Below are 11,816 nucleotides of genomic sequence, written 5' to 3' on the forward strand. Positions count from 1 at the left end.
CCCCACCCTCCTCTCACTTATCTCTCCACCCTTCAGGCTCTCTGCCTATATTCCTGATGAAGGGCTTTTGCCCGAAACGTCGATTTTACTGCTCCTCGGATGCTGCCTGAACTGCTGTGCTTTTCCAGCACCACTCTCATCTCGACACCGAATCTCTCTGCTCATGTATACTACCAAGAATCTCATCATTCGGCCACTACTCTGCATTCCTGTTACTCCTTCCAAAGTGAATCACCTCACACTTTTCCACATTAAACTCCATTTGCCACCTCTCGGCCCAGCTCTTCTATGTCTTTCTGTAACCTACAACACCTTTCGTCACTGTCCAAAACTCTACTGAACTTAATGTCATCTGCAAAATTTACTAACCCATCCTTCTATGCCCTCATCCAGGTCATTTATAAAAATGACAAAACAACAGTGGATCCAAAACAGGTCCTTGTGGTACCCCACTAGTAACTGAACTCCAGGATAAATATTTCCCATCAACCACCACCTTCTGTCTTCTTTCAGTTAGCCAATTTCTGATCCAAAACGCTAAATCCCCCTCAATCCCATGCCTCCGTATTTTGTGCAATAGCCTACCGTGGGGAACCTTATCAAACTGCTTACTGAAATCCATATACACCACATCAACCGCTTTACCCTCATCCACCTGTTTGGTCACCTTCTCGAAGAATTCAATAAGGTTTGTGAGGCAAGGCCTACCCTTCACAAAACCGTGTCGACTATCCCTAATAAACCTATTCCTCTCTAGATGATTATAAATCCTATCTCTTATAACCTTTTCCAACACTTTACCCACGACCAAAGTAAGACTCACAGGCCTAGACTTTCTCGGGTTATCTCTATTCCCCTTCTTGAACAAGGGAGCAACATTTGCTATCCTCCAGTCTTCTGGCAGTATTTTTGTAGACAATGATGACAAAAAGTTCAAAGCCAAAGGCTTGGCAATCTCCGCCCTGGCTTCCCAGAGAATCTCAGGATAAATCTCATCTGGCCCAGAGAACTTTATCTATTTTCACACTTTCCAGAATTGCTAACACCTCTTCCTTATGCACCTCAATCCCATCTAGTCTAGTAGCCTATATCTCAGTATTTTCCTTGACCACATTGTCTTTTTCTACTGTGAATACTGATAAAAAGTATTCATATAGCGCTTCCCCTATCTTCTGACTCCATGCACCATTTCCCACTATTATGCTTGATTGACCCTAAACTTACTCTAGTCATTCTTCTAGATTAGATTACTTACAGTGTGGAAACAGGCCCTTCGGCCCAACAAGTCCACACCGACCCGCCAAAGCGTAACCCACCCATTCCCCTACATTTACCCCTTTACCTAACACTACGGGCAATTTAGCATGGCCAATTCACCTGACCTGCACATCTTTGGACTGTGGGAGGAAACCGGAGCACCCGGAGGAAACCCACGCAGACACGGGGAGAATGTGCAAACTCCACACAGTCAGTCGCCTGAGTCGGGAATTGAACCCAGGTCTCTGGCGCTGTGAGGCAGCAGTGCTAACCACTGTGCCACCGTGCCGCCCACAATTCTATTCCTGACATAGCTCTAGAAAGCCTTCGGGTTTTCCTTGATCCTATCCTCCAATGACTTCTCATGTCCCCTCCTGGCTCTTCTTAGCGCTGTCTTTAAGTCTTTCCTGCCTACCTTGTAACTCTCAAGTGCCCTAACTGAGCCAGCACATCTCATGAGCATAACATAAGCCTTCTTCTTCCTCTGTCTGAAGGAATTTCCTGGATGAATGCAGTTCCAACAACAATTAAGAAAATTGACACCATCCAAGATAAAAATCAGCTTAATTGGCACACAAACCACCAGCTTAAACATTTACTTTCTCCACAAGAATGTACATTAGCATTGGTTTTGTTTTAAATCATCTTAGCATTACAGAACAGTAACTCACCCAAGGTCCCTTCAAGATACTCTTCCAAACTTGTCTGCTCTACTACCTAGAAGCACAAAGGGATCCAGATGCCTGGTAACACGACCACTTGCAAACCCTTCACCAAGTAACACATCATCCTGACCTGGAATCTGTCACTGTTCCAGCACTGCTGCTGGAGCTATGTTCCTAACAGCACTGTGGTTGGTACCTACAACAAATTCCATGTAGCAGTTCAAGATGGTGGCATACTTGTCATTGAGATAGTACAATGAAGGATGACTAGGCTGATAATAGGACGGCAGGACTGTCCCATGAGGAGAGATTGCTTCGACTGGGCCAGTGTTCACTGGACTTTAGAAGGATGAGAAGAGATCTGATTGAAACATCTAAAATTCTAACAGGACTGTACAGATTAGATGCAAACTGGATGCTTGTCCTGGTTGGACAGTCTAGAACCAGGGACACAGTCTCAGGATATGGGGGTTGACCATTTAAGATTGAGTTGAGGAAACACTGCTTCAGAAGCTAGTGGACCTATGGAACTCTCTACCATAGAAGGCTACGGAGGCCAAGTCACTGAGTATATTTGAGAAAGAGATGGATGCATTTTTAGATTTTAAAGACATCAAGAGGTAAAGGGAGAAAGTGGAAATATGGCATTAAGATAGAGGATCAGCCATAATTGCATTGAAGGGCCGAATGGCCTACTCCTACTCCTGGTTTCTAAACTTCAGTAACTAGCTATCTGGATTTGAACACAAAGGACTAATACACTTTTTTATATCAGTGCAATTGTCAATAATCTGACTTATTTACCTGGATGAGGTGCTTGTCTGGCACGATGAGGAGGTCACTGCCTTCCTGCAGCTCCTCCAGCAGCTCAGTCACAGGTCCAAAGAGCAGCAGGTACATTTGCTTCCAGTGCTCAATCTCCTCCTCACCTTCCAGCAGACGCTCTGCTGTCGGGGAATCTTTACACGATGAGTGAGGCACCTGCTGTCTCTACAGCAGAAAAATGTCAGAACAAGGGCACAAGTGAAACCAACATCATTAGGTTATAAAAGTCATGTTGGAATTTACATTTCCAAAGTCTGATGAAATACAGAAAATTAGAGTACATGTAGGCCATTTGGTTTCAAGCCTGATCTCTTATTACTAAGAGTTATTATCACAAACCCATGCTAAAATCTACTCTGCAGTCCATTATTACAATGCCATTTTCAACTTACTGTGTTCATCCAACCCCAGCCCCCCATCCCCTGTGTTGTTTATATCGAATCCACAGTGAATTCCTTCACTCTGATTCTGCCAATTCCTTCACTCTGATTCTGCCAATAACTAAATTTTGAAGGACAATTTCCAGTATGTACAAGCAAACATACTGACCGTACCATAAACTTTTGGGCGGCACGGTGGCACAGTGGTTAGCACTGCTGCCTCGCAGCGCCAGAGACCCGGGTTCAATTCCCGCCTCAGGCGACTGACTGTGTGGAGTTTGCACATTCTCCCCGTGTCTGCGTGGGTTTCCTCCGGGTGCTCCGGTTTTCTCCCATAGTCCAAAGATGTGCAGGTTAGGTGAATTGGCCATGCTAAATTGCCTGTAGTGTTAGGTAAGGATCTAATCTAATCTAATCAAACTATTGAAGCCAGTATGTCATCCAATGAGATGGAGACAGGGTGGAATGTACTGCATAACTTGCTAAGAAAGGAATTCACTAAAAAAATAGTAAACAGTGTAGTTAAACAAAGTTTCTACAAACTACAGGAAAGAAAGGTTAGCCTAAGGGTTTTTATAAATTATGGCATATAGCTTCATGACTGAAACTACAGCGAAGTCTCCCGATAAAGCAGGATTGCTTTTTCCAGCAAAATGGAGTGAGTGGAGGATAGTAATATAACACAAATAACATGCACACAATCAATCTGAATGTCTATAATAATGTTTTCACAAGGCCTGATTGGAAATGAACCTATCCGATCATCTAGTTTTTATCCTGGTCTAATGATTCACTATATGATGCCAAAATTAATTGATTATAAATTTCCATTGCAATTACAACTCTTTAAAAATGTGTTATGTCAATATTGGACTGAAGTTATGTCACTTACTAAAGTCAAGGACCATCTACAAACAGGCTGATAGTGAATAAAGCTAAAACTTCAGAGTATAATTGTTGTTGCTTAGTCATAGCAAACAAACTGAGGAGGATGGTCTCAGTCTGCAGGGTGATATTGATATTGATCATCTGGTAAATTGAGCAGAGCAATGGCAGATCGAATTTAATCCTGATAAGTGCAAAGTGATGTGTTTTGAAAGGGAAGGATATACTCAATGAATGGTAGGCCCTTAGGGAGTTCTGAGGAACGAAGGGACCTTGGTGTACAAATCCATAGATCCTTGAAGGTGTCAGTGCAGGTAGAGTGGGTGGTGAAGAAAGTATAAAGGATGCTTGCCTTCATTAGCTGGGGCTTAGAATATAGGAGCAAGGAAGGCTTGCTACAACAGTATGAAACATTGGTTAGGGCACAGCTGGAATATTGTGTGTGTTCTGGTTATCACACTGTTAGAAGACCATGATTGCACTGAGGAGATTCACAATGATGTTGTCTGGGATGAGAAGTCTCAGTTAGGAGGACAGACTGGATAAGCTGCATTTGTTTTCCTTGGAACAGAGGAGGAGGCCGAGCTGGGGTCTGATTGAGATATACAAAATCATGAGATGGTTTCATTTAAACATCACATCCAATGGCCGACACCTCTGGCAGTCCCTCAGCACAGCATTGGAGTGTCAGCCCAGCTGTCGCGCTCGGGTCACTGGAGTGAACTTCAAACTCCTAGCTTGCTGACTCAGCTGTGAGCGAGCTAGGCCTTGAGCCAGGACTGCGCTTTTGCCAAATAGGACATTCAGCACTTCCTCACCAGTCACTACCTTGTTCCGTTTCCCGACAGTGGTTTGCCTCAGCCTTTTCTTCGGGATGTTCCTGGCCTCAGTCTCATAAAGCAGGGACTTGTTCTTCACCAGCTGCAGGAACTGGCAGATCTGCCTGTGGATTACTTCCGACACCACACTGCTGGTGGCATGAAAATGTACCAGCCCTTCCCTTGCCTTCAGCACCCACAAATAGAGACCTGTGTCTACCAGTGAGTAATACAACACTGGCCCAGATAGGAGATCTAGAATGCTGTAAAGCTCCTCGATACTTGGGATGAATGGAATTGAAGATTCATCTATCACATTGTTCCAAACTGGGAGCTCCTCTATCATGCACGTATAGGTTAGAAATTTGTGTCTCCTGCCAGCCTCTGCATACTGGAATATCTTTATTCTGTCACCTAGTTTTTCAAGGATTGTTTGGATCCCATCATAGCTCTCTAGGAGAATATCATTGGTCTCTTTTGGTAGTGTGATCCCCTCAACTGTTAATCTTCTACTGAGCCAACAGTAATATGCTATCACTTCCTTAAAGGCATTGCATCCTTTCATCAGCTCCTTTGCTAAGCAGGAGAATTGACAGCTGCATGCTATCTTAAACTTACACCTGTAGATCAGCTCATCCTCTCCAGCCAGCTCTGCAGCTTCCAGAGCCTGCTCATAGAAGTACAAGGCATGGCGATACTGAGCTGTATCTTTATAAACCTCTGCTAAACCCAGTGCAGCCTGGCACTTCAGTTTCGGATCATCTCCTCTGCTGTCGTGATCCCAAGCTTGTTGGTACCAGTTTGCTGCTTCCTCCAAGTTCTCCGTTGTCCTGTATATGTCCCCAAGTCTAATCATTGCTGCTAATCGAAGTTGTCGCTCTCCTATGGATTTTGATAGGTTGAAACTCTGGTGAGCGTGGGTCACTGCAAGGTCATAGTTACCGAGCACTGTATGAATGACACCCATCGCTCCGTGGGCCTCTGCAGCTGCGATACTGTTGCCCAGCATCTTGCTCAGTTCACAATATTGCTGGTAGTTGATCACAGACTCATTGTAAAGTCCCAATTTCTCTTGAAGTTTCGCAACCTGCAAACTCAAAAACACATACAGTGAGTTAGCACATTTTCCAGTTCTCCAAATTCCTTCCAGAGAATTTTCAGTCATCAAAACACTGGGAAAGCTTCACCCTCTCAAAGATTCAGGTGCCAGGAAGTAAAAGGGCTGCAGTTACAATATTCCAGATCACCAGCCTCTAAGTCATCCCCTGGCACCACTCTGGTCTCCCACTCCCTCTCCTGGGCCAGGAATTAAATGATAAATGGCATTTTCAGAATGCCTTTAAATATAATAAAACATGCCCAAGTGCTTATACTGGAGGGTTGATTGGTCTTAGGCAGCTGAAGGCACAGTCAATTGTGCAGCAATTAAATTTAAGAGTGCATGTGCAAAAGGCCAGAATTTGGAGAGATCTATCCAAGGGTTGTAGGGTAGGAGGAGATTACAGAGTTGTGGAGGGGCATCATTTCCAAGGCACCCCATAAAATCGGGAGGAGGAGTTTTCAGCAGCTGAGTGGCTTGCTTTTTCTCATCCACCCCAACCTGAGCACAGATTTCTGTCCCAGGAAGGGACTAAGTAAATGAGTAGAATGCAAGACTGTCAGCAAGACCAAAGCAGTTCCAGGAGAGCCCACTCTGCCTTATTAGGCATCTGGCCAGAGGAGGGGAATGAAAACTTTCAGAGCTATAAGCCCCATAACTTGACAGTCTCAATGTTTAAACCTGAATAGTTGCACTCTGCATCATTCTTCAATTTTCTAAGTTAAATGAGAAATCGGTGCAGGAATATATAGGGTGTATTCCACTCCCCCTTTTGGTGTTAACACACAGTATTAGTGGCAAAAGCTACAAGATTCAGAGATCCTTCCCCCCGTCGACATACATTACAGTAACTAAACTGGATGAAGCTGACAAAAAATTTCCAAGCGTAGAATTATAGATGGTTACAGCTCAGAAGGAGGACATTCAGCCACTCATACTTATGCCAATCCTCTGAACAAGCAATTCACCTAGTGACATTCCCCCACCTTCTCCTGCTTGCTCCGTACATCCATCCACTCCTTTCTCGATAAGGATTTAAATCCTTTCTGAATGCCTCAACTGACCCTGCCTCAAACATGCTCTCAGGTGGTGAATTCCTGATCCTAACTTCTTTCTGTGTGAAAACATTTTTTTCCTCATGTCATTATTATTCTACTTACCAATTGCTTTAAATCCATGCCTGCTTGATCCCATACGTTCCAACAATGAAACAGTTTCTCCCCACGTACTCTGCCCCTCATGATTTTGAATACCTTGATCAAATCTCTTCTCAAACTGGTTTTTCTCCAAGGAGAGCACTCCTAGCTTCACCAATCTTTTCCTGTGACTGATGTTCATCATAGAGTCATACAGAACCTTCGGTCTAACTCATCCATGCCAAAATGAAACTAGTGCTATTTGCCTGCATTTGGCCCATATCTCTGTAAACCTTTGCTATTCGTGTACCTGTCAACCTCATCCCTGGAATCATCTTCATGAATCTTTTCTGCATCCTCCCCAATTCTGCCACATCCTTTCTGAAACATTGTGCCCAGAACTGGACATAATGCCGCAGTAGCAGCTGAGGCAGTGTTTTATGAAAGTTTAACAAGAATTCATTAGTTTTGTACTCTCTGCCCCTGTTAATAAAGCTGAGGATCCCTCATGTTTTATTGCCCTCTCTGAACCTGTCTTGCTGCTGTTAATGGTTTGTGCACACAAACACTCAGGCCACTCTGTTTCTGCATCCCCTTTAGAATTGTACTCTTCATTCTATATTGTCTCTGCGTGTTCTTCATATCAAAGTGAATATTTCACACAACACCTGTCTGCGTCCTTTTCTGAAGGTTTATGCTGTCCTGCTCACAGTTCACAATGCTTCCATCATTCACATAAGATAAGACATAGGAACAGAAGTAGACATTTTGCTCTGTCAAATCAGCTCCACCGTTCAATGAGATCATGGATCACCTAATAACCAACAACTCCAACTGCCTTTTCCCCTGAACCCTTGGTTCCCTCGCTTATTAAAAATGTGTTCTTCTCAGCCTCGAACATACATAACGACCTAACCTTGACAGCCCTCTGCAGCAACGAATTCCACAGATTGATGACCCTGAGTGAAAAACATTCCGTTCATCTCTGTCTTAAATGGATGACTCCTCATTCTGAGATTATGATCCTCTGATCCTCGACTCCCCCACAAGGGGAAATAACATCTCTACATCCACTCTGTCAAACCCTGAAGATCTTTTACATTTTAATAAGGTCTCCTCTCATTCTTCTAAATTCAGGTGTGTACAAGCCCAACCTTCTCAATCTCTCCTCATGAGAAATCACCTCTATACCCAAGATCAATCCAGTGAACCTTCCCTGGACTGTGTCCAACACCAGTACATGTTTTCTTAAATTAGCAGACCAAAACTGCTCACAGTGTAATATTTTTCAAATTTTTAACAGTGCCCAGTATAAAAAAAACTAGGTCCTTAATATATATCAGGAAGAGCAACGGTCCCAGCAATGACCCCTAGGGAGCTGCACTACAAACCTTCCTCCACTCCAAAGAACAACCATTCACCCTGTTTTCATGTCACTCTGCCAATTTTGTATTCACATTGTCACTGACACTTTTACTCCATGAGTTCTAGCTTTGCTCACATGTCTATTGTATGGCACTGTATCAAATTTCTTATCACATCCACCACATCATCCTCATCAACCCATTCTGTTGCTTTACCAAATAACTGAATCCAATTATTAAATATAATTTGCCTTTAATAAATCCATGCTGGCTTTCCTTAATTAACTAAATTTGCCCAAGTGACCGTCAAATTTGTCCCACATACCTATTTCTAAATTCTTCTCTACCATCTAGGTTAAAATGGCCTGGTTGCAACCTTCCCGTTTTTTGAAGAAGGATGTAACATTTGCAATTCTCCAGTGCTCTGGTACCACTGCTGAGTCAAACGAAGATTGGATAATTATGGGCAGTGCCTCTAGAATTTCCATTCACACTTCCTCCAACATCCTTGGAAGCATCTCATCCAGTCCTGATGCTTCCTGATGACGAGCTTATGCTCGAAATGTTGACTCTCCTGTTCCTCGGATGTTGCCTGACCGGCTGTGCTTTTCCAGCACCGCACTCTTCGTCTCTGATCTCCACCATCTGCAGTCCTCACTTTCTCCCAGTCCTGATGCTTTACCAACTTCAAAGTACAAATAGCCTATCCAACCCTTCCTCCTCATTAAGTTTAAATCTTTCAAGTTTCTGAATGGCCTCTTTTGCGAAGAGCTGCGCACCATATTCTTCTTTGGTAAAGCTAAAATATATAAAATATTCATTTGAACCTCAGCCATGCCTCCTGCCTCCAGGTGTAAATCCTCCTTTTGGTACCTCATTGATCTCATTCCTCCCTTTACCACCCTTTTACTATGGTCACAGATGAATTCCAGATTCCCTTTCAGATGAGCTGCCAGTCTCTTCTCACATTCTCTTTTCTTTCTCTTATTTGCTTTTCCCATCCCGCTCTGACATCCCTTCTTTTGGATTATCTGTCCTGGAAACCTTGTATCCAGGAATATTTAATAGCCAGTTCTATCCATGCAACTCACCAATCTCCTGTACCATTCATGTACTTGCATGGTAATCCTAACATAGGCTTTATTACTTTGCCTCTCATTGATAGCTCACCTAATGACTGACACAGCGCAAAAAGACCTGATAACTCCAAGAAAACAATGTACAAAGGAAGCGTAGTACTACATAAAGATCTAGTTCTAATTTAATGCACCTGTTATAGATCTCTCGGACACATTTCCTGAACTGATGAGGAACTTGCTTCATGAATTACTAAAGGTTTCCAGTATATGCTTCATTTGAAACGCCCGAAGATGTAACACCAAGCTCAACCCCGAATCACCAAACAGGAACAAGCGCATCATGGAAAATGCCTTCGGGAACCACAAATAGGGAGTGAGCAATAGTACCAACCACAGACCCAGGTACTTTGGAGAGATATCAGCAGACTCTCAAAACAATGATCAAAGCCTATTGTTATGAAGTGTCCAAAAAATTGCTTTCTAAAGCTATTTGTTTCAACGTGACAGAGTTAAATTCCTGTTACACAGCATTTTCTGACTTCTTTTAGGGATTAAGACTCAGGATGTCAAAACTGACAATTACACACTGCCAACCACAACCACCAACAAACTCAGGTTCAGGAGTGGGCTATTCTTAAGGCTGGAGTCTAGATTAGAGTGGTGCTGGAAAAGCACAGCAGGTCAGGCAGCATCCGAGGACCTTTTCCAGCACCACTCTAATCTAGACTCTGATCTCCAGCCCTCACTTTCACCTATTCCTAAGGCTGGTGGAATCTGCCCAAACACTCAACATTTTGCCCACTTGACACCCAAGCCTTCCGAAATGAATCCAACCTCCAGCAGACCCAGTTTGATCAGAGTCAGACAACAGTTATCTGAACACTTTGCTCTACCAGCTGTCAGATCAAGTTGCTCTCAATCACAATCCATAATTGCAAATGATTTTGAACCTACCCACCTGATGATAAGCAGATGTTACGTCCTGGCAGTATCCAGTCGGTGGTCCCCCGATTAAATGTTCCAGATACTTCTTCCCAAAGACTAATGCTTTGTGGTGCTGTTGAATAATCCAATAGGCCTTGGTCAGGTTCAGGTACACAGTCACCTGTCTCTCCGAGCTCCAGAACTCTCTGCAGCAAATACACAAAAGCAGTGAAGTCAGCATCATTTTAATTATTTTACAAAATGCATTCTGTTTTGGAGAAAGGAAGGGAAGCGTGCAGCCATGAAGAAGAGGATTGTCCAGACATGTCAAAGCAGTGTTGAGCGAAGCAGACTATCAAATGCCATTGATTTGAGGTACTTTTACGTCCTTCAAGACATTTAGTATCTCCACTGAAAAGATCTAACACTATTTGTTGAGGCCATCACTATTTTTCTTTTATTTTTCTCTTACATTTTGATTTGGAACTGAGAGTTGAAGTTAAGAATTCCATTTTGAAAAGCAGCTGGTTTTAGAAAGAGAACAAAGACAAAGTAGTCTATAGCTATTCCCTTAAGGGCAATCAGTGGTAGTGGAAAGCCTAGTAGTTTTTTGCTGGTTATGGTCCACTAATGGAAATATAGTGCAATCAAGGATCACACTTTATGTCAAACCTTTTTCAGGATATTATTAGCAACTTGGGAATTAAACAACTAAAATTGACAGCATACCAACCACAGACCCATGTACTTTGGAGAGATATCAGCAGACTCTCAAAACAATGATCAAAGCCTATTGTTATGAAGTGTCCAAAGAATTAGGAAGAAGGGTCAGCTTTATTTTACACCAGAGATTCCCCAATAAATCTATTGAGCATTAGCCATTTAAGTTAGTTTACAGCTGTGAAACAAGGAGATCATTAAAACTGATTAGAGACACATTGTTCAGTAAGAAAAACAAACCTTCAATGTTAGAAATGTGTCCATTTCTAAAGGAGTTTCTGACCATGCCGACCAGAAATCCCAACCCAATCTAGTCCCACCTGCCAGCACCTGGCCCATATCCCTCCAAACCCTTCCTATTCATATACCCATCCAAATGCCTCTTAAATGTTGCAATTGTACTAGCCTCCACCACATCCTCTGGCAGTTCTTTCCATACCCGTACCACGCTCTACGTGAAAAAGTTGCCCTTGAGGTCCCTTTTATATCTTTCCCCTCTCACCCTAAACCTATGCCCTCTAGTTCTGGACTCCCCAACCCCAGGGAAAAGACTTTATCTATTTATCCTATCCATGCCCCTCATGATTTTGTAAACCTCTATAAGGTCACCCCTCAGCCTCCGACGCTCCAGGGAAAACAGTCCCAGCCTGTTCAGCCTCTCCCT

General features: G+C 43.2%; 1 protein-coding gene across 1 annotated transcript in view; it reads right to left on the reverse strand.

The window, feature by feature from the left end:
• Positions 1–11,816, reverse strand: part of LOC122564642 (tetratricopeptide repeat protein 28-like) — an 85,785-nt gene that overhangs the window by 32,598 nt on the left and 41,371 nt on the right. Inside the window, exons 7-9 of the mRNA XM_043719733.1 lie at positions 10,467–10,638; positions 4,841–5,917; positions 2,727–2,912 (exon numbers count right to left, since the gene is read on the reverse strand). Of these exons, the coding sequence (XP_043575668.1) occupies positions 2,727–2,912; positions 4,841–5,917; positions 10,467–10,638 (1,435 nt within the window). The remainder of the gene's footprint in view (positions 1–2,726; positions 2,913–4,840; positions 5,918–10,466; positions 10,639–11,816) is intronic.

This window comes from Chiloscyllium plagiosum, chromosome 30, assembly GCF_004010195.1.
Source record: "Chiloscyllium plagiosum isolate BGI_BamShark_2017 chromosome 30, ASM401019v2, whole genome shotgun sequence".
Classification (NCBI taxonomy): domain Eukaryota; kingdom Metazoa; phylum Chordata; class Chondrichthyes; order Orectolobiformes; family Hemiscylliidae; genus Chiloscyllium; species Chiloscyllium plagiosum.